At 37.4% G+C, this 23295-nt stretch overlaps 2 protein-coding genes across 3 annotated transcripts in view; one reads left to right on the top strand and one right to left on the bottom strand.

Moving 5' to 3' along the window:
- spata7 (spermatogenesis associated 7) overlaps positions 1–784 on the bottom strand; it is a 7747-nt gene extending 6963 nt beyond the window's left edge. The window contains 2 exon segments of the mRNA XM_056240568.1: positions 86–178; positions 526–784. Of these exon segments, the coding sequence (XP_056096543.1) occupies positions 86–178; positions 526–568 (136 nt within the window). The 5' untranslated portion in view covers positions 569–784.
- Positions 785–5111: 4327 nt separating this feature from the next.
- On the top strand, positions 5112–22917 carry kcnk10b (potassium channel, subfamily K, member 10b). Of its 2 annotated transcripts, none has more exons than XM_056240529.1 (7): positions 5112–5149; positions 10520–10917; positions 18216–18333; positions 19464–19624; positions 19720–19912; positions 20510–20652; positions 22113–22917. In XM_056240529.1, the coding sequence occupies exons 1-7, from the start codon at positions 5143–5145 to the stop codon at positions 22752–22754; spliced, it is 1662 nt and encodes a 553-aa protein (XP_056096504.1). In that variant the 5' UTR covers positions 5112–5142; the 3' UTR covers positions 22755–22917. The 2 variants fall into 2 exon arrangements, with proteins under 2 accessions (XP_056096504.1, XP_056096503.1); XM_056240528.1 differs by lacking the exon at positions 5112–5149 and adding an exon at positions 5309–5682.
- The last annotated feature ends 378 nt before the right edge of the window (positions 22918–23295 follow it).

The raw sequence follows: 23295 nt of genomic DNA, 5'->3' as shown, positions 1-23295 counted from the left end.
ATTTTCCACTAGCCATTGCCTTTATGATAAATATGTAAAAACTATAAACTTGACATCCTTGCATGTATTTGAATTAGAAACTTACCTTTGGCTGAATACAGCTTTCTGTAATGTGAAACCATGTGGTCTTTAATCATGTACTGATCCATCAGTTTGCCAGATGAACCAAAACAGAACCCTAAAAGATGAACATTTGAGCTATTAATTTATACATTACATTAGATTGTTTACGGGTACAATGTTTTACAACCAGAAAACAACAAATCAAATGTTCTCAGATGGCATTGCCATGGTACTTTGATTTTACCATGGTACATATCCAAAACACTATGGTATTAACGCAATATCATGTCCAAATACATGGCATTACAGTAAAAACCACGGTAACTTTTTGTATAGTGCTACTTTAGAGCGTTTCTCTTAAAATGACATGCTATAAACATAAATAAAGAGTTTATAAGCGTCTGTGTTTGGCCAGATAATTATACTTTTTCTAGGCTAATTATAATTTAACGTTAACGTTACCTGGTTTAGTGTCCATGATGAAAAACTCTGGCTGGAGTCTCATACTCAAAATACTCGTGTTTCACCAGAAATCATCACGTTAAACGTTCATATAAACGCATGAGGTAATACAGACATATCAAAAATACTCCATACACTTATTTTCACAGTTATCATCTTTCACAGCTGTTTTGCTAGCTGTTAGCTGCCAGCTAATCTGTCCTCGCTACCGTGAAGCTTCACCGTCGCCATGTTGGTTGCTATGCGCGCGCCTGACGCCAAGAATAAATCTCTTAAAGGGACAGTTCAACCAAAAATGAAAATTCTGTCATCATTCACTCGCCCTCAAGTTGTTCCAAATCCGAATTAATTTCTTTCTTCTGCTGAACACAAAACATATATATTTTGAAGAATATGTCGTCAACCGAACAGTTGATGGACCCCGTTGACCTCCAAAGTCTTTTCCCCCCTCCATACCATGAAAGTCAATGGGTTCCTCTGAATGGAAATCAACTGCTTGGTTGCTGACATTCGTTCAAATATCTTCTTTTGTGTTCAGCAGAAGAAAGAAACTCATATGTGAAGGTAATATGATGCCATAAAGAATCGCAGGTGCAGGGTAAGATTTGTGAAAGTCTACATAAGATTGCAAGCGTAAATAACATTTGCGTGAGCAAGAGAAGAACCTTGTAAAGGTGTAAATCGCCTTTCAAGTGTAAGGAAAAAATATTTGCTGCATTTTACTGTTATTCTTAAATGTAATGCATGTATTGTGAAACTGCAGCTTCATGCTTTCACAAAATAAATAGGATCTGTATTCTTCTGACTTCCATTTTTCCACGCTTACACTTTTGGCACGTTTTTTTCCGCACAAATACGGCCAAAAGTATTGCAAGCCTTTGAACAGCAATTTGCAAGCGAAAACAACAGAGTCAGAAACTGCAAAAAAGATTGATCGCGTAAAATGAAACTTTGTGTAAAACGAATTATATGTTGCAAATGTCTAAATGACTTGTGAGGTAAAAAAGTTCTCAAAATAACCCGATTTGTATCCATGTTAAATAAATAAATAAATCATGATTGCTTAATAAGCTGTGCACCATTAGACTGACTATGTGTGTTGCGTCTTTATTTCGTTGTGGTGTACATTTTCCGTTGCGTTGTGGCTCATTTTCGTTGTGTTGTGGCTTAATTTTGTTGTGTTGTGGATTCATTTTGTTGTGTTTATGTTTCGTTGTGTTGTGCACTACTGGGCCACCGTAGATTTGGATATCATGAAGGGTGGAAAAAAACACTTGATACCTTAAAAAACACACAGCAATGAAGGGGTTAATCTCCAACATTTTGAGTGCACAACAGACTAGTGACTTGAGATTGCGACTAGTGACTATTTTTAAACACTTAAAGCTGCTGTAGGTAACTTTTGAAAAAATGTATTTGTTAAAACTGTCATTATGTCCTGACAGTAGAATATGAGACAGATTATCTGTGTAAAAATCAAGCTCCTCTGGCTCCTCCCAGTGGTCCTATTGCAATTTGCAAGAAATACACGCTCCCGGTCAGAAACAACCAACAGAGCCAGGAGGAATGTCTTAGCAGTGTCAATCACGCTCGTGTACGCGCTGATCACACCCCTCTCTTGCACAGCGCGAGCGCCGGAGCGCGAGCCGTCGTTCAAACTCAAGATTGCCGGCGTGCTGCAGCTGTGCTTATGACGGAGAAACAACCTAAACGGCCAATTCTCGAGTGACACCTGCTCATAAAACAAAGAGGTAAAAGGAAAAAGACTGATGACGACAAACAAGCGAAAAAGAAAGAATTACACAGAGCCCATTGACTCGGTGTCAAAACTCTAGCCGCATAACATGTAGATAAAATGTCACACACTCTGCTAAGCAACAATTGAAACCTGCTAATTCACTGGCTTGTCATGTTGCTGAAATAATGTACTAGCACACCTTATCTAGCATTATATATCGCTAGAATAATTACTTACATACTGTAACGTTAGTTACCGTTATATTAACGTTATCTTACTAGCTATTTATAACTTATAGAAAGAGTGCAACGTTATAAAGTTACATGTAGGCTATTGCAAAATACATAATGATTTAAGGACCAAGTTTGTAGTCAAAGTATGGGCAGGCCATAGTCAATGTAAAGCATATTGTTAACGTTTAGTCCCTATTAGTGAATGTGCCATATAACTTTTCATCCGCTGTTATCGGTGGCCCTGTTTACTAGCCTGCGCGTTCACGACGGGCTCCGCTGTGGAGGACGAGCTGTGGAGGGAGGGCTGTAGCGCAGCAGAGAGCAAGGGGGCGGGACCTGTAAGTTGTGCTTGTTCAAATTTTCAGGCTAAGTCAACGTTTTCTCAAAACTCCCTACAAAACTTTCCCACTCAAAGTAACATTTTCCAGTAATAAATGAATCTGTAAAGGTGCATCAGAATAAACAGCTTGAATGTGTCCACCTGATACTAAATATTTCATATGGAAAACTGCACATGTGTTTATGATCTCATGCCACACTCATCATTACTAATAGATGCTGAGTCTTAAGGAGGTGCAGTACAGTTTCATCCATATTTCATGAGGAATCTCCAGGTGCTTCCTGCTCAATGCAAACAGACCAGACCACACATCAACAATGATGAAGAACTCCCCGTCCTGTAAATATGATCTCGCTGAGCATAACTGCATAACTGTACAATAATTCAGCAATATTATTAGACAATATTAGGCCTATTTGGTATTAAAATGCATTAGATTTAATAACAAAATAATCAAATGCAAAATATAATTTTACGTTTCATTTTTATTTATTATAATGTTTTATTGATTGAAAGTGTAATAGTGAAATGATATCAAAGACCTTCCGGATTTGCATCAATAAATTCATATATGATTTGTAATGCAGAAAATTAATGATTGGAAATTAATGAAAATTAATATTGCTAATTATCGAGGATATTTGCAAGCAGTATTTAATCCAAAAGCACACAAGATAATCCAACATAGGAAACATAAATCCGATGATGATGGTGATGATGATGATGATCAAACAGGTTGAACAAGGAAAGTGACAAACTAAACTTTCGCCGCCGTAAACCCTCATTCACTATCTGTTAGTCCACCAATACAGTTCACTTGTGAGCGAATTCGGACAGCCGTTGAGGGTACATTGTATAATTGGGGTGCATTGTGGGATTGAATAAATGCACTCAATAACGTCCACTATGGTGTCCTCAAATAATGCCCTATTTGAGGGTAAGGGGCGATTTCAGATTCAGCCTGAAACACAAGGGTATAACAAGGAACAGGTGAAGGTGATTATTTGTAACCATAGAGACTAAAAAGGGTTACTATGGAGACAAAAACATTACAGGAACAAACCACAAGACGAGAACACAGGCACAGCAATACAAAACAATATAAAAATTAAAGTCCTAAAACATAAAACACAGGGGAATCATAACTCTAATTGAATGATAATATGTATAAATTATAATATTAAATGCAATGTGCAATGTTACGTATAATAGTATTGTCATATTTAAAGAATGAATAAATATGCACTTACAGTAACAGTATATGGGGTAAATGAATACACCCTATTATGCTTATATGAGGGTTTTATGGCTTGAGCAACCTAATAAAACCAACAGTTGAAGAATTATTCTTCCTGTAACTGGGATTTGACAGAAGTATGTATAAGATAACAATTTTTTTAATTAAAATGTATTAGATTTTTATTACATTTTGTTAAAATGTAACATTATTAAACATATTACATTTTAATAAAATATTTTGTTTGATTTATTTATGTATTTATTATAATGTTTTACTGATTGAAAACTTAATCATGCAAATAGACATTCCACATTTAAATCCATCGAAAAAGTACATATGATTTGTAATACATCTACTGCTAATTGAATACTATTTTTTTTTAAATTATAATATGAAATGCAATCTGAAATGTTAAGTATTATATTATAATAGTGTTATTATTATATTTAAAGAATTAATAAATATACACCATCCTAACAATAATGGGTGAAATTAATACACCCTATTATGGTTTTTAAATTATTATGAGGGTGTTTATGGCTTGAGCAACTTAATAAAACCCACAGCTGAAGATTTATCCTTCCTGTAAATGAGATTTGACTACTAAATATCGTAACATTGTGAATATAAAAATGTATTCGATTTTTAAAAATAAAATAAAAATGTAAAATACATTTTACTAAAATATATATATATATTTTTTGTATTTATTATTATAATGCTGCTGTGTGCAGTGTAATCATGCAGATGGTAGCTCATAAGAATTATATTTAACATAATATATTATTAATTACAATATTTGACAATATGCAATGTTAAATATTATATAATAAAATTATTGTCATATTTACATAAATATATACAGTAACCGTATTATGGCATTTTTTTTTATATAATTATGAAGATGTTATGTATTGATCAAGTTAATTCACCCCACACTTGACATAAATAATTCATAACTGTCTGTAAGTGTTGATTCGCTGCTCGTGAGTCCAACCCTCCCGCGCTCAGTCACACCTGCTCTCCACGCGCTTCACACACACACACACACCGGGCGAAACACGCGATGATCAGTGAGTACAACTTATCTGTCAACCTCAATATCACATCTCCATGATTATAGCGAGCATGAATGACTGAACAGCTTCTCCATGACTAAAAGCCTCAGTGGGAATCCTGACACAAAGGATGAGGCGTTGCTGAAACAAAGGGAAGTGATTTACGCGCGATGCAAGATTCGCGACATGATTCAATCCCATTCCCAGCAGATGTTTCGCGCTTTGTTTCGCTTTCCTCGAAGTGATGTGAGGCTGGAGCTGATGAGAGTGGTTGGGTGGAGAGAGTAGAGAGAGTAAGGCGTGCTCGAGCATCATCACCATCATCATCATCATCATCATCATCACCTCTTGCCTTTGAACCATTTGCTTATTCTAAAGAAACAAACACTCCGAGAGCAGCGAGAATGTAGCCTGTTGTAGTCTCTGGTTTGTGTGTATATTGTTAGGATAGCTTTATTTGACACTTTGATACGGAAAGCCCTTCTGGACCATCATGAAATTCCCGTTAGAGAATCCAAGGAAACAGGTGAACTGGGATCCTGAACAAGGTTAGTTGTGTCAGTCTGTTATTTCACTCAGCCTCTGCTCTTTCAATGAGAAATAACTTGGTTTGATATAGATTGTCACTGTTTTAAATTTTTTTTTTTATAAAATGATGTATTGGTTAATCATGAGATTTTTGCTTAAGAAAAATGAGCATTTGAGATTTGAGGAAACATTTGAAGTTCGTTTCCAGGAATAATCCGTGTTGCAATCATGTAATCAGTGATAATTAGCTTACTCATAGCATCTATTCACACACACACACACACACACACACACACACACACACACACACACACACACACACACACACACACACACACACATATATATATATATATATATATATATATATACATTCAAAGTCATTTAAAAGTCTCAAAAAGAAGTTTAAATCACTATGTGTTTTATAGCATATGGGCTTTTGTCTTCTAGATTCATTGGATTACTCATTGTAATTTTGATTGACACATCCATAACAAGTTTCTATACTTTATTGGATATTGATTTGTGTGGTCCGGGCTGACATGTTTTATATCTCTGAGCAGATGTAGTGACATAGGCGTCCTTGAGTCCGAAATTATGGATGTTCAAGTGCATTTATTGGTTATTAGGCAATGCCTCACTGTAAAAATCGACAGAGAAATATGCAGATGTATGTTCGGTTTATTGAATCGATAAGTTTAATCCATGTGGTGTTTGATGAAACCCAAGCTTGCATCATTTTCTGTTTCATTTTTACAAAGGGACTGATGGACACTGTCGTGAAGCAGGCGAGGGGGCGGAGTCTGCATAAATTATGGGGTGGTTTGAGCATTACATCACTCTGACTCACAGGCTCCGCCCACTGTCCCCCACAAAGGGAGCTCTGAATCTTTAAACGGGGTGACTGCACGCGTGAAAGCCTCAGTTACTCTCACAGGGCTCTGACACCCTCCAAATCATATTATAAAATCCATCTGACAGCTAATGTGCTCGTCTAGCAGATATCATCTGTCTGTTATAAGCATTCACCTCGTTCATGAGTGATAAGGTTGCAATACACTAGGCATACAAAATCACCTTAGAAAAAGAGATGAATATATTTATTGTATAGGAAAGCATCTCTACTGTGGTAAAGTCATAATTAGAGATGTCTTTTAACCAGACGATTGGATTGAAGCTTCTCAGGAGAAACATCTAAAGCCTCTGTAACACACATCACTAATGGCTGGCATCCATGCGACGGCCACACAGACCTCAGCATTCTCTGGCTGTTTTAGTGCATGTTTTACTGCGTTGTTTGTGTTGTTTAACATGATGAAAAATACCAGAATAGAACTGAATAGAATGCATGTTTCTGCACCGGTTTGTGTCATGAATACCCAGAGAAATTAAAAAGAATATTCTCTGTATCTCAGTTGTTTCTTCTAGCATTGAGATTAAATGGAGATCAATCGATCGATTGAACAATCAATCAATCAATCAATCAATCAATCAATCAATCAATCAATCAATCAACCAATCACTATATAATATTTCTATCTATCTATCTATCTATCTATCTATCTATCTATCTATCTATCTATCTATCTATCTATCTATCTATCTATCTATCTATCTATCTATCTATCTATCTATCTATCTATCTATCTTTTTGTCTGTCTATCTATCTATCCATCCAGCCATACTTTTTATAATATTATTTATACATATTATAATATAATCAAAAGTATACTTTTTTTTAAACTTTATTCTCAATGGTCATTTATAAAAAATACTGTAATACAATGATTTTTTAAAACATTATACCAGCTTCAATTAAAAAAGATGGTATAATACTATAATGTATTAAAACAGTTTACAATATATCATTTTAAGCTGTTTTTCCACATTAGATGGCCTGGCATTTTCTTATTTCTCCAGTCTTACAACTGTAATGAACATTGGATAACACTCATGAAATACACAGTGAAACATATCACAAGGTACAATATAATACAATCTCAACAATGTCTCAAATGTCTCAACAAGATCTCAAACTGTTCTGCCAAGATGCCAAAGTGTGCAGTCAAAAGTCAGAGATCTTGCAATCGGGTGAGTCGGGACTTTTCCCGGAGGGGCCGGTAGTGTTTCGAGGCCGTGAGGGCCGGTCTGATAATAGTTATACATTGCAAGTTCTTAGCAACACACCATTGCCCACTGGTCAAACTGTGCAGCCTCTCTCAACCCGTAAATAAATGCATCAATCCGCAAATTTTGTTTGAATTCTTAAATGGTCTAGAGGTAGATCTTTTGCCAAGCGTGTCAGAGGTTACGGGTTAATCCACACTCATATAGTTGTTTTTTTTCCTCTCTCATCCAAACCGAATATGGAGATCTCAACATGAACTCAAACACAAAGTCTTTTAAAGGGGTCATATAATGGTACATGCACTTTTTCAAGTTGATTGTACTGAATTGTGTGTTGGCAGTGCCTGTACACAACCATCATATAATGATAAAAATCCATCCAGTGTTTTTGTTTTAATCTCCTTATATGTTTTCCCGTCTCAAATCGAGCCGTTCGACCGTGTGACATCACAAGCTCGGAAGCCCCTCCCACGATTGTTGATTGACAGCAGCGTTTCAACACAGACCCGCCCTCGCTCGTGAGCCAGCTGTCAATCATAGTATGCGCGGCGCGGTCATTGTTGATAGGCTGGAGCACTGTCTATGAGCAGAATGGCGTCTAAGCGATTGTGGTGTTCTGTTCTTGGGTGTAATAACGAACACAGCAGTCATTTTAATGTTCCTAAATCCAAACCGCTGAAGACGCAGTGGCTGAGTTTGTTTTCGAAGGGAATATTCCCCAAGAGCAACGTCAATGCTCTCATGTTTGTGCGAATCATTTCTCACCAGACTGCTTTATAAACGAGGTATAAAGCTGTATAAAGTATAAAGCTGGTTTTGCTAAGAAGCTGCTCATGAAAAAAGGATCGGTACCAGCTATTCGTGTTCCTTCTGAACCTACAGAAGAACTGAAGTGAGTGTAACGTTTTTATGAACCTTTATATTAATATTTATATCTTTGCAAATCGCTAGCTGCACGCTTCACAATGAATGCGTCTAAGGTTTACACTCAGGGTACATTACGGCATGTTTTCTATGTACGACGTTCTCAATATAATTCATAATCCCACGTTTATACTGAACAACGCGTTATGGTTAGTGTGTTACAAACGTGTATGCACAGAACAGAGAGGCGGGGTGAGCAAAGCTCATTATCATTTAAAGTCATATGCACTGAAACGCCGTGCTGAAAACAGAGCTGTTTTTGACCAGGTAAAATAAGTGTTTTCTTACAATACTAATGAGAATTTTTTAATAAAGTATATTACAAACTTTTAATTTAGACCCTAAAGAATCATATTAGCTTGTACAAAAATGGCATTATATGACCCCTTTAAAGGCACAATATGTAGGTTTTTTTCGCCACAAGAGGGCGCAGTTTCCAACAATAACACAGGCGTAGGTTGATGACGCAGTGATGAGCTGAATGATGGGACTTGCTGTCAAGCTGATGGATCTAATAATGTTTATGGATGAGTGCAAACATTCATGTTTTTTAACATTACAGTGGTATGAAGCAGGTCGCGATTGCTAAAGAGGCAGATATCACACGCGAGTCCCGCGGATATAAAGGAATAAGGACATTTAATTCTACCGAACTACCCGCAAGTGCTGGATTACTCACACAGGTCAGTTTATTAGACGAATTAAACTTGTGAGGGAACGCAGCGCTGCTTCACTTGGTCTAACGTTACACTATCACACTAAACGGCATTTAAATGTGTCTTGAAAGTTATAATGTTATACTGCGTGTTAGTTCGTTTGCTATACGAAACTAGCAGTGAGCTAGATCAACATTAGAATAACATACTGACCATATTCTAACATTTCATCATGTTGAGCTAACGTAATATAACATTGATTTGTTTTATGTACATTTGCTCACCTGTCTAATAAAGCTGTCGAGTCGTGACTCATGAAACTCTGTCGAGTCCAAGTTAGTCGCGGACGCTAGCTCTCGGCATCTCGAAAACGCCACGCTGATGTTGATCCTCGTTTTAGTTCTCCTTGTTTTTCCCAAAGTCTGCTTGCCATGGTCTATGTTTAAAAGAAACAAGAACTGCGTGCCGCTAAACGTTACGCACTACGCAGTTGTCCACGTCTGTCGCCATGGTTACGTCATGGCTATGGCAGTATGAACGGAAACCGAGGATAGTGCGGATATTGCGTCATTGACAGGCATAATTTTTTTTCCGGGACGGCCACTTATTTAAAATTGGAATTTCTCTGAAATAAAAAATCTTTGGAGATTTTTGGATATTTTATTACAAAATTCATACATATTGTACCTTTAAGAGCAAAAATTTGAGCTGCCACGCACAGAAACCTCCTTTAGGTCTCCTGAACTTCGAGCTCTAAGATAATAATAATATCTAATATGATTTAAGCAATAGAATGTTCATCAGAATTCCAAATAAGACGCATGTCACATTCTTTTGATTAGCCTGAGAAAGAAAACGGTTTATGGTCGCTCAACTTTTGATTTTGAAATGATTGGAATGTGCGAATGATTGAAATTAGAGTCATTTATTTCAATCCCTGCATTTAAAAAACTACTAGGGAGGTTTTTTTTTTTTCACAGCTTGTAAATGTTTTAAATGAATGTATATGTGTGTGTATTGTATGTGTTTCAGGAGATTTGAACTCTCCTGTCATGTCAGGCTGTTGTTGAAAATAAGAACTTGTTCTTAAGTGACTTGGTTAAATAAAGGTTAATAATGTCTTCTCTGTCCATCTCTGTCTCTTTCTCAGTGGCTGTTCAGACAAACATCGTCCCTGTGAAGAAGGTTGAGTCCGGTGCGGTTCAGTCGAGTCTGGTTCAGGTCATGCAGAAGCCGACGGGCTGCGAGGTCCAAGCGAACGCTCACTGCCCTCTCCCGCGCCTCTCCATCTCGTCCCGCTCCGCCAGCGCTCTCACCGGGATGGACTCGGGAGCGGACGGCTCGGATCTGCACTCCGTCATGAAGTGGAAGACGGTGCTGGCCGTGTTCGTGGTGGTGGTGTGGTACCTGGTGTGCGGCGGGCTGGCGTTTCGGGCGCTGGAACAACCCTTCGAGAGTAACCAGAAGGACAGCATCACTCAGGAGAAGGCCCTGTTTCTGAAGAGGAACCCCTGCGTCTCTCCAGCCGAGCTCGAGGACCTTATCAAGGTCAGATCACGTCTGTGTACATGACAGATCAGTCAGGAGTGATCATATAATACATGGAAAAATGCCTAGATCATATTTCATACAATACCTAAAAAAAAAAAATTATATATACTGTATATATATACTGTATACTGCATATGTGGGTGTATATAGGCTGTACACACACATACATATATACAGTACCCGAAAGTTTGGAAACATTACTATTTTTTATGTTTTTGAAAGAGGTCTCTTCTGCTCACCAAGGCTGCATTTATTTGATAAAAAATACAGAAAAAGTAATATTGTGAAATATTATTACAATTTAAAATATTGGTTTTCTATTCTAATATACTTTCAAATATAATTTATTTATGTGATGCAAAGCTGGATTTTCAGCATTCGTCTTCAGTGTCACATGATCCTTCAGAAATATTTTTATAAAATATAAAAAAAGTATAGTTATAATATAAAAGTATATATATATATAATAATGATCCTTTTATACATTTTCTATTTTTAAATAAAACAATTTTTATAAATAAATTTTTATATGAAGAAAATTAGTATATATATGCACTTTTATATTATATTTAATATATACATTCTTTTTAAAAACGAATTTACATTCAAAATGGTCATTTCCAAATAATACTGTAATATAATGATTTTTTATACATTTAAATCAGCTTAAATAAAAAAGGCAGCATAGCAAATAAAACAATAATGTATTAAAACATTTGACAATTTATCATTTCAATAAAAGCTCTTTTTTAACATCACCATAATTAACCTTTTGGGAGAAAATAAGCTTAATTCTCATGAAAACTATTTCACAATGCAAAAAGGCTTGATGGCCCTAAAACCTTTAAAAAAAATTACTCTTTACCAGTTTTTGTGAGATTAACCCTAACAAAGTTAGTTGGTTGTGAAAGCCGAGACATAAAAATACTACATCTATCTATTTAGAAAGCGTTCAAAATGATTGGTATTTAAAAATACGTTCTTTGTAAAGGCTTCCTGGGAGATACTCTAACCGTTGGATGTTTAAAGACTCCAAACAAGCCTTTTCCAGCGATGCTGAGAGTCATAACAACAACGACCTCCCCATCTCCTCTGCTGTTTGCTCCGGCGGGCGCTGAGCTCTAATTGATCAGTAAATGTCACTCCAAGACAGACATGAATCCCTCTGGGCATCAGCAGGATTATCAACTCTCACTTGTGCCAGCAGAAACTCACTGTAGGCTGAAGTGTGTAAAGCACCAGCACTCCATAACATTTCTTGCATATATATAATAAGGAAATGTGTTGCCTTCAATTAAAGCATTGCATTGATTTCTCACAACACATCCTACACAGCCAACCAGGGAATTACTGGAAGAGTGGATGAGATATCATTATTTATCCATTATATAACAGGCTGAGAAAACATTCTTAGTTCAGTTTAGTATGTATGATGACATATTTAATAAACCCTCAGAAAAAAGGTACAAAAGCTGTCACTGGGGCAGAACCTTTTCAAAAGGTGAACCTTTATACCTTAAATACCCCTAAAAGATGCGTATTGTACTTTAAATGTACATATTAGTACCATTTGGAAGAGTAATGCCACCGTGACAGCTTTTGTACCTTTTTTTTGTACCCTCAAGAGTGTATAATACATGCTGGAAAACTTTATTGTTCATTGTTCATGAACAGCTTTATTGTAAAGCCTTAGTCACCATATATAATCAAGAATTACAATATCATCTAAAATTAGACTTTCATCTCAAGGTTATCCAAGGCTCGCAGATGCAAGTGATTCAACGCGAACGAGTGTCCAGGGATTTATCATAACAACGCAGATGGTCACTATCAAAACAGATCGCAGTTCAGGGGTTATGCTTGAAATACCAGCATACTTGCAGCAAATTGCATACTTAAAGGACAACTCCGGCGCAAAATAAACCTATGGTGTGATAACACATTGGTACCGAGTCGACCGTTCTGTGGGATTTGCTTTCATGATAATCGAATGTAAAGAGTTTTATCTCTAAAAACTGTTTAGCTTATACGCTAGTATATAGGGCAACACGCTAGCATAATGAGGGTCCCTACATGCAAACCGGAGCATTGAGAAGTATTGTAAGTGTACAGACAGTTTAATAAGAAGATACTTTATACTTCGCGTATACAGGCAGGAGCCATCTTGGAAAACAGTCTCGACCAGCCGAACCACGAACGCCGTGCTAAGTGAGCTGAACTGTGACTTGGAATCTCATATGAAAGTATGGGACCCCTTCTTCCCTTGTAGTTAGTCACCCATATATTTTAATAAACAGATATAATTCATGCATTTCCATGTAATTAGATTTCACAAACGTAATCCAATCGACCAGCTCACTTAGCACGGCGTTCGTGGCTCGACTGGTCGAGACTGTTTTCCAAGATGGCTCCTGCCTGTATACGCGAAGTATAAAGTATCTTCTTATTAAACTGTCTGTACACTTACAATACTTCTCAATGCTCCGGTTTGCCTGTAGGGACTCTCATTATGCTAGCGTGTTGCCCTATACTAGCGTGTAAGCTAAACAGTTTTTAGAGATAAAACTCTTTACATTCGATTATCATGAAAGCAAATCCCAGAGAACGGTCGACTCGGTACCAATGTGTTATTAGACCAAAGGTTCATTTTGCGCCAGAGTTGTCCTTTAATTCCATACTGTTGGCCAGTCATTATGCAGCAGTATTCAGTGTGTAAATCTTTCAAACAGTTGTATGCCAAAAAACCAAGGTTATTATCGTTAGCTAAACCGAAATCCATAAAAACTTGAAATGGAAATAAATTAAAACGTAAAAAAAAAACTTCAGCCAATTGCTAAGGCAACATTCCTCATTTTCATTTAGTTCAACTTGAAGTTCTTAAATATCTAAAACTAAAATAAAATAAATAAAAACTATATAGACGAAAATAAAAACTAATAAAAATGACAAAAACACATAAAAAAGTACAAAAACTTTCACTAAAATTAAAATGAAGAATAGTATATCAATAATACTAAAATAGCTCTGTCACATGACCACATCAGGGCTAATTAGCATGAGAGAAGCATAAATTAGCATAAAAAAGCTGATGGAAGTGTAAAGTTCTGCACGTGATCTACTGACGAACACAGACGCAGCCGGATCATTTCCATGAAGACCAACACAATCTACCAGGAGCAGCGCAAATTAGCGTCTGGTTTACAACATGCTTTTTTGGGGCGGTAAATAATGGCGCAAATACCAGTAAATTGACTCACGCAAACTTTAGTAAATCAGCTTGTGTGCTTTATTTAGATACTCTCCTTCCATAAATTGTGCGTCTGAAAGGGAAACAGCTACAAATACGTAACATGTGCAATAATATCAGATGCAAAAATTTTCAGCGAGTCAATGTCCTCACAGTAGTTTTTTAACGGCACAAGAGGGTTTGCGCTGGAGCAAGCTGTTAGTAAATCTGGTCCTACATGTTTAAATCATCCCTTGTGCTCACATGATCATTCTACAGTCTGACCTAGTTTTAGTTTTCACTCAAAAACCTGACAATACTGCATGCATGAGTGATCAGATCTTACATTCATACACGCCTACATCCTTCTTCATTTCTGTCCTCTTAGAGTCATTTGTGACTCAAATGTGCCATACATCTTCTAATAAAAAAAAAAATCAATTCTCCATTTCCAGCCAAGACGATTGAAACAAACCCCTCGACGTGGTGTTTAGGGAATAGGCTCTGAGGTAATCAATTATTTATTGTTTGGCCCAATAAAGGCAGAATCTCCTGAGAGAAAAGCCTTCAGTCGTCCTCATCGTCCACACAGATCGTGTCCAAACCGGTCCATACTGTAACAGAACAATCACAAACCCTGGAAAGCCTGCGTATGTATTTTTTTGTTGAGTATCATATTTGATACATCATGTTTTTATGGCTCATAGTATTATATAGTTAGAATATGAAGGGAAAAACACCTCGGTTTTATTCAGAGGCCCAAAATGAGCAAAATATGAAATTTGAGGCAGATGCTGATATTTATGGACAAAAAATAAGATGAAATTTTTAAAGCGTGTAATGCACATTACAAATATAGCAGACTACTTACATAAAATTCATATAAATATCAGTCGTCGCTCTAAATCTGCCAATAATATGTCTTAGTAAGATGATATTTAAATCTCTGTAGTTTTAAAACAGATAATGCAATGCAATACAATTATGATTGAGAGATGAACAAATAAACCTTCCTCAAAAGCCTGATGATCATATTTGAGACTCAAATTTGAACATGATTTTCAAAAAAAAATAATGTTTCGATAATTAAGTAAACCTTAAAAAAGTTGCTTCAGTCCAGTAAGTGTTGATGTTGAAATATTACAAACAATATCAATAAGTTATTTTTACGTTTACTTGATAAATATCTACTTTCACTGCAGAAAGACACGTGAAGAACAAGCTGAAGATGGATGTTTGTACAATTACACTAAATTGTACACTAAAAGCAAGTTTATACTTGCTAAAAAGTATAAACTATCAATCAGAGGACAGAAGGACTGTAGTTAATTGTGTGCAAAGGCTTTTCAGCAAAGTTTTGATCAATGCAATATCAACCCAACCATGTGGTTCCAAAACAAACATTTTGTAGGGCATGTAAAGCATCTTAATGTTGCAGATTCGGCTTGAAAAAAATGTCTGAAAAAGCCTTTAAAGCCGCATTTAATCTCACCAGAATTAGATGCCAGTCATGTTGACATGTCTCTGTCCTGTCATGCGAGACCAGGTGTTGTTGTTCTTGGCTGTCAGCAGGACTGACTCAAAAATCTTCCCATCAGGACACTTGGCAAATCCTACCGGAGCAGAAGAAATATTACTCAGACTTCATTGTTTTCTTGCTGACAGCATGTTGTCTCGTTGTGTTTCTCTCTGCTACACTCTTAAAAAATAAAGGTTTCAAAAGAGCGGGTTTGCAGCATTAAAGAACCATTTTTCAGTGACCAGTTCTTAAAATAACCAGTATTAAGAATCTAAAGAACCTTTTTTTTCACTATAAAGACCCTTTATGGGATGTAAAGCTTCCATGGATGTTAAAATGCCCCTGTAGTATTAACTATTCATGCCTTAAAATAGCTTGAATGTAACTCGACACCCTTGCGTCACCTCATTTAGTATACGCGGGTCTATGAATATGCAAATGAGCCCCGCCTCCACTCACTCACTCAGAGATCCACTGGTTGACGATCACACGTTGATCTGATTGGTTACAAGGTCGTTTGTGACGTCAGAAACACCAGCGATTTTAAACCGTGTTTTTGAGACTGTCTTTGGTTCACTGCAGTTTTAAGGAGGAAATACTCAGCAATGCTGTCGACTTATGAACTTACACATGGTTTGTCTTAAAGCATATTAAAAACTTATAAACTTCATTAAAAGCTTGATTTTCACCACAGGGGGACTTTAAAGGTTCTTCACGTAACCATCGATGCCAGCTCTTTACATTTAAGAGTGTATCTGACTTATTGCAATAGTTTTAAATGGATTGATTGCTGATCGTTAATTTCTGTTAAAAAAATGTTTTTTTCTGGGTACTAAAACATCTTGTACTGCTTTACGATTAAAGCAAGATTTGAGTGAATATCATAAAGACAACATGACCAGAGTCTGCTCAGGACTTACCGATATATTGACAAAATTTACTCAGCATAACCCATTTATACTATTCCTTAAAATACTTTAAGAACAGTCACAAAGCCTGATCAGATTACTGACAGACGGAGCACATTGATTTTCAATGCAGGTTTTTCAGCCACAGAAACCCAAAGCGGGGGGCTTTACAGCACATCCGGCAGTTAGCAAGTCTGATCAGGATTTTTGTGAATAATTTTCTTAGATATTCGTAGTTCTTGGCTGACATTGTGCAAAGTGACTTGGAGGAGGTGGCTTTTTCAAATGATTTGCTAATAGTACTTTTTCTGTAAATTTAGGATTTTTTTTCTCATCATCTGCGCCTGTCTTGTGTTGTGTGCCCCAGGGATCCATTTTGGGACCTTTATTGTTTTCCCTTTAAATGCTTCCCTCAGCCCACATTTTTCAGAAAAAAACATTTCATTTCACTGTTATGCGGACGATTCTCAGTTTCACCTTCCAGCAAGGCTTTCATTCGATGTGTCATTGAAATGTGTAAATGATATCAAGAGGTGGATGACAAATACTTTTCTGCAGCTAAATGAGGATAAAACAGGTTTTAATTCTACTAGGTTGTCCTGCAAATTCCTCCCCTGCTCTGGAAGCCCATTAGGTCCTCTCTCAACAGTCTCACAGACCTTTGTTGGGATAGTGAATTTGCTGGATTATTCATTAAATATAATGAATAATTTGTGTGTCTGATTGGTCCAGGCGCTACACAGTGTACGCAAACAAATTAAAAATCTTGGAGTGATCTTTGACTCTTCACTACACAAATTAGTGCTGTTATTAGAGGAAGCTTTATCCATTTGAGATATATCGCAAAGTTGAAGCATCTTCTTTTTCAGGCTATTGCAAGTTGTTCAAAATGCGTCCGCAAGACTTTTGACTGGGTCAAAAAAGAGGGACCATATTTTAGCATCCCTTCACTGGCTTCCCGTTAAATTCAGGGTTGATTTTAAAATCCTTATAGTTGTTTATAAGGCGTTGCCTGGCTGTGCACCAAGGTATAGCGATCTTCTTGTGCCATACTGTCCTGTTAGGGCATAGATCTTCTAATCACTTGCTCTTAACTGTGAAATGGTGTTGCTACAAATACAAGGGTGATCGGGCCTTTTCTGTGGCTCGGCCCAAGCTTTGGATTGGTCTCCTCTAGCATATGTGGTCTACCCTTTCATTGGACATTTTTAAAAACAGCACTTTGGATCAATTAATATTGTGTTTAAATGTGCTCTATAAATAAATGTTGTTGTTGTAATATTGTTGGATGGCATTAACAAGCAAAATACAGAAACAATAATTTCATATTTAGAGAATTCTATTTGCATCTTGCAATGGGTCAGAAAGTAAAAGTCCTGCCATATGTTTTTTCCACCCATGAACTCAGCCAGCTGATTTAACTAATTAGTTCAATCTCCTGGCTGAAAAACTGTGCTAATTAGCAAATCCAGGTGATTGGAACAACTTTTACTTTCTGAACCTGGACTTTACACCTCTGGTGTCTTGTACAAATTCTAGAAATGGGCAGTTTGATTCCCTGTAAGTATCTGGTTTACTTACTACAATAGTAGTGCTTACAAAATGGCCATTTGAGTCTTTTTCTCCATGTATCTTTCCCCAGCATGCAGTCGACGCGGTCAGCGCTGGAGTGAGTCCCATTGGAGACACGTCCTATAACTCGAGCCACTGGGATCTCGGCAGCGCTTTCTTCTTCGCTGGGACCGTCATCACCACAATCGGTGAAATAACCCAACCTTCAAACATCGCAAAATATAACATCTGATAGTTCAAACTCAATACAGAAAATAAACTAAATCAAATAGTAAAGTTCATACTTAGTATGCACATACTGGTACTATACAAAATTGGGTTAGAGAAAATATTTGAAATGTTTGAAATGTTGCATTGCCAACTAAATGTTGAAGCACTAAAATTGCTAACTGAAAATGAATCAAAACTAAAACTAGAATGAGAATAAAAGTAAACTTGACCTTGACCAACAATGCATACTGATTTCTCAAAGGCCCTGTTTACACCTGGTATTAAGATGCATTTTGGTCGATCTGATCACAAGGAGACGATGCTAAATACAGGTGTAAACGGGGTCTAAAACATTGTGAGCTTGTCCACTTTTGATCAGTTCCAGAGGTAGTCGAAAAAGCATTCGACCGGATTGATTTCATAATGTAAACACTCATGTGCTCTCCTGACCTAATGAGTAAACATTATGGGAAACGCTAGCCAGACGGGATTTAAACTTTGTCAGCGGGAGACCCAAGTTTGGTTTGAAGATGAAAAAACATTTTCTCACCATTCCTGATTTCTAACACACACTCACAGTGTTCAGCTGGTCTTGCGGCTGTCAGAGCAGAAACGAAAGCTGCTCTAGTCGCTTTCATATGTAAAAATTGCTCAAGCTTATTTTGTATTTTGAAAAAACCCATACATTTACCTGACCTTAGACCCTCCCCTTGAAGAACTCATGACAGAAGTGGTTGAAACTAAGTGGACAAAAGAGACGGATTAAAACACCAGGTGTAAACGGGTAAACACAGCTGATCCGATCGACCAAACCGCATCTTAATACCAGGTGTAAACAGGGCAAAAGCTCTTTAAAATGGGAACTGAGATTTGCACAGACCTTCATGCAACTGACTGCAACTTTCTGCGCAGATCTCCTCTCTTGTCCTTGTCTTAACTTCCCTTTTGTTCAACAATCAATAATTACTGCCATGTTCCCTCGATGAAACCCACCAATTGTCTCTCTCTGTATCTGTGAATCAATGCAGATTTAATACAGGGGGTCAACTAGAGCTGCTTGCATCAGAACCATTGAATAACCTCTTGTCTTCTCCGCCCACATCTGCAGGCTATGGAAACATCGCACCCAGCACTGAAGGCGGAAAGATTTTCTGCATCCTTTATGCCATATTTGGCATCCCTCTGTTTGGCTTCCTGTTGGCCGGGATTGGTGATCAACTAGGGACCATGTTTATGAAGAGCATCTTGAAGGTGGAAAAAGTTTTCAGGGTGAGTAGAATTACTTTTGAATGAGGATTTTCAACTGCTTATTGGTTTTATAAATATGTTAATTCACCTGAAATTTCTTCTGCCGCCATTCACAGCAAAAACACAAGCAAATCAGTCAGACCAAGATCCGCGTCACCTCCACCATACTCTTCATCATCGCTGGCTGCATTATATTTGTCACCATCCCAGCTGTGATTTTCAAACACATCGAGGGGTGGAGTACTTTAGAGGCCATATACTTTGTCGTCATCACTCTCACGACCGTCGGCATTGGAGATTATGTAGCAGGTATGAGCACCGATTGGGACTTTTCACATCATTTTACCTATAGTAAACTCAAGGGTTGCTTAATTCTTATAGCTCAACTGGTAGAGTGTGGTGCTAGAGACACACAAATCATTGGTTTGATTCCTACACTCTTAAAATATAAAGGTTTCAAAAAGGCGTTTTTTTGCTGCAATGCCATAGGAGAACAATTCTTGGTTCCCAAAGATCCTTTTAATGATCAGTTCTTAAAAGAGCCTTTTTTCTTACTGTAAAGAACATTAAAAAAATGTAAAGAACCTTTTTTCAATATGAAAAACCTTTGGTGCATTTGAAATCTTTCATGGATGCGAAAGGTTCTTTATGGAACCGTCAATGCCAATAAAGAACCGTCATGTTTAAAAGTGTAGTGAACTCATATATTCATATTAAATACACTGTAAAATGCTTTAGATAAAAACATCTGCCAAATTACTACATTTTAGTGTCATATTTCACCTGACACCTTCTCAAAATACTTTTTCTGGCAATTTCGTGTCTTTCAACTAAGTTCTTGATCTTTTGGTTGATATACAGTAGGCTATAAAACAAAAAGTAAAAATCTGTTTGATTATTTTATAGGTGGAGATCGCAGAATAGAGTACATGAAATGGTACAAGCCTCTGGTCTGGTTCTGGATTTTGGTGGGTCTGGCGTATTTCGCAGCGGTTCTCAGCATGATTGGAGACTGGCTCAGGGTTCTGTCCAAGAAAACAAAAGAGGAGGTATGAAATGTCAAACAAAAATGAGTTTTGAAGGTATATCATAGTAGATTAGAATGATGTCCAATATAAAATTTAGCATTGCAAAGTCTTATTTACATTTTCTACACATAAAACACATGCAAAATAGGTCATAAACGATACAACTAATGGCAAATGCTGTTTTAAGTTGACTTTAAAGGTTAAATTCTGTTTAATGTTGGCTTTAAAGGGATACTCCACTTTTTTTGGAAATAGGCTCATTTTACAACTCCCCCAGAGTTAAACTGTTGAGTTTTACCGTTTTTGAATCCATTCAGCCGATCTCCGGTTCTGGCGGTACCACTTTTAGCATAGCTTAGCATACATAATTGAAGTGGACAAGACCATTAGCATTTCTAAAAAAAAAAATGCACGATGTAACTACAGAAGAGTCAAGTTTTAAATAGGAAATATATCGAAACTCTTTGGTCATTTTTTTTTTAGAAATGCTAATGGTCTTGTCCACTTCAATTATGTATGCTAAGCTATGCTAAAAGTGGTACCGCCAGAACCGGAGATCGGTTGAATGGATTCAAAAACGGTAAAACTCAACAGTTTAACTCTGGGGGAGTTGTAAAATGAGCCTATTTCCAAAAAAAGTGGAGTATCCCTTTAAATGGTAAAATATATAGCAAATGCTGTTTTATGTTGTAAATGCTGTTATACATTGATTTTAAATGGTAAATAATTGACTTTAAATAGTAAAATTTTGGCTTTAATTTGTAATGATTTGGCAAATGCTGTTTTACGTTTACTTAAAATGGTAAAAATGCATGGCAAATTCTGTTGTACATAGGGTTTAAATGGTCAATTATGTTGTACATTGACTTTAAATTACAAAATTTATGGCAAATTCTGTTGTACATTGGGTTGAAATAGTAAATTTTTGGCGAATGCTGTTTTACATTGATTTTAAATGGTAAATTATGTTTTACATTGGCTTTAAATTGTAATATTTTTGGCAAACGCTGTTTTAAGTTTACTTTAAATGATAAACACTTATGGCAAATTCTGTTGTACATTGGGTTTAAATGGTAAAATTTATGGCGAGTGCCATTTTACGGTGACTTTAAATGGTAAATGCTGTTTTACATTGGCTTTAAGAAATGTGGTACGTTCTCGCTTCTAAAGGCCCTTGCACACTGAGTCCGAAATTCGCGTCCGAAATTTTCGCACGTTAAAAAATAAATATGACCTCACGTTATGTCAATCACGCTTGCACACTGCCTCGTCCGTCATAAAAAAATTTGGATCGGGTTCGATTTTCGGCGTTTTTCGCATCCGTAGCAAGCAGTTTGAATGGTGTTTTGACAAAATTCACACCGTTTTTTGACACCGAAAATCTCGGACTCAGTGTGCAAGGGCCTTTAAGCCCACGTGAAGCACATCACTGAATCATTTGTAAATGTCACGCTCACAGTGCTCTCTATCATCCAATACAGGTTGGAGAGTTTAAGGCCCATGCGGCCGAATGGAAGGCAAACGTTCGAGCGGAGTTACGCGAGACGCGACGACGCCTCAGTGGCGAGATCCACGACAAACTTCAGCGGGCGGCCACCATCCGCAGCATGGAGCGCAGACGGCTGGGTCTGGAGCAGCGCGCGCATTCACTGGACATGCTGTCGCTCGAAAAACGGGCTGTGTTTGCTAGTCTGGATGCCGGGCGATTTAAGACGTCCTCGCAGGAGAGCATCAACACTAAACTGAACAACCTGCGACTGAAGGCGGAGTGCGGCGGTCAGCAGGTTTCCTCCGAGGAAAACTTCCTCAACCGCTTCGGTTCGCTCACCAAACTGGCCAAACGCAACAGGAGTAAAGATCTCCGCAAGAACATCCCAGAGGATGCAAACGGGGAGGGCGAAATCCTCAGCAGTAACAGCAGCAATGTCACACTGGGAGAGGAGAGAAGAGAGGATGAGGAGGAGGTGGAGGTGGAGGAAGAGAAAATAGCCGAGGCGAACACCGGCTTTACGTGTCTGCCTCACTTTCCTGAGGAACCCAAACAGCAGAACGGTTTCGCACCGGCCCAGGCCAAAGAACAAGAGCGAAATAAAAGACTCGAGCAGAAAGAGCATCAACCCTAGGCAGGCGACGACACGCACGGGAAGGCAAATGACCGACGTCAGAAAATGTGCCTTTCTGTTTTGTAAGCTGTGGCTCGACTCATTACGATGAACCGCAGCTGATTTTCACTGTGACAAATGACAAGTTGCCAAAAAAATGTGAAAAGAGCTCAAGGAATACAGACTGACATCACCTTAAAGGGACAGTTCACCAAAAATTGGGAAATTCTGTCATTGTTTACTCAATGACACTGCAAAAAAGCACCATAACAGTAGTCTATATGACTCATGTGTCAAGTCGTATGCTGCTTTGTGTGAGGAACAGATTGGTGAAAGTTGAATCAGTGAACGTTGAAAACCTCTAAAACCTCTAATTTTTAGATGACGAGATACACCAGAACAAATGACGTTTTATTAATCATTGATTTTGACATTGGTGTGACGTGCCATATTTTATTTGAATGAGATTGACAGCTGTGGGGAAGGGGGAAATTTCAACGAAGAACACATTTTTTTGGAGCTTACAATGATTTATTTCACATTATTATTAATATGAAAAAGA

This window comes from Rhinichthys klamathensis, unplaced genomic scaffold, assembly GCF_029890125.1.
Source record: "Rhinichthys klamathensis goyatoka isolate OS25496 unplaced genomic scaffold, OSU_Roscu_1.1 h1tg000603l_1, whole genome shotgun sequence".
Lineage (NCBI taxonomy): Eukaryota > Metazoa > Chordata > Actinopteri > Cypriniformes > Leuciscidae > Rhinichthys > Rhinichthys klamathensis.
The sequence above is the reverse complement of the archived record's forward strand: the minus strand, read 5'-3'. Positions and strand labels throughout refer to the sequence as shown.

Coding starts and splice junctions, on each gene's coding strand:
- kcnk10b (XM_056240528.1), top strand. CDS start 5,628: ATGAAATTCCCGTTAGAGAATCCAAGGAAACAGGTGAACTGGGATCCT. Junction 18,334..19,463: donor GACCGTCATCACCACAATCG/GTGAAATAACCC, acceptor CCACATCTGCAG/GCTATGGAAACATCGCACCC. Junction 19,625..19,719: donor AGGTGGAAAAAGTTTTCAGG/GTGAGTAGAATT, acceptor CGCCATTCACAG/CAAAAACACAAGCAAATCAG.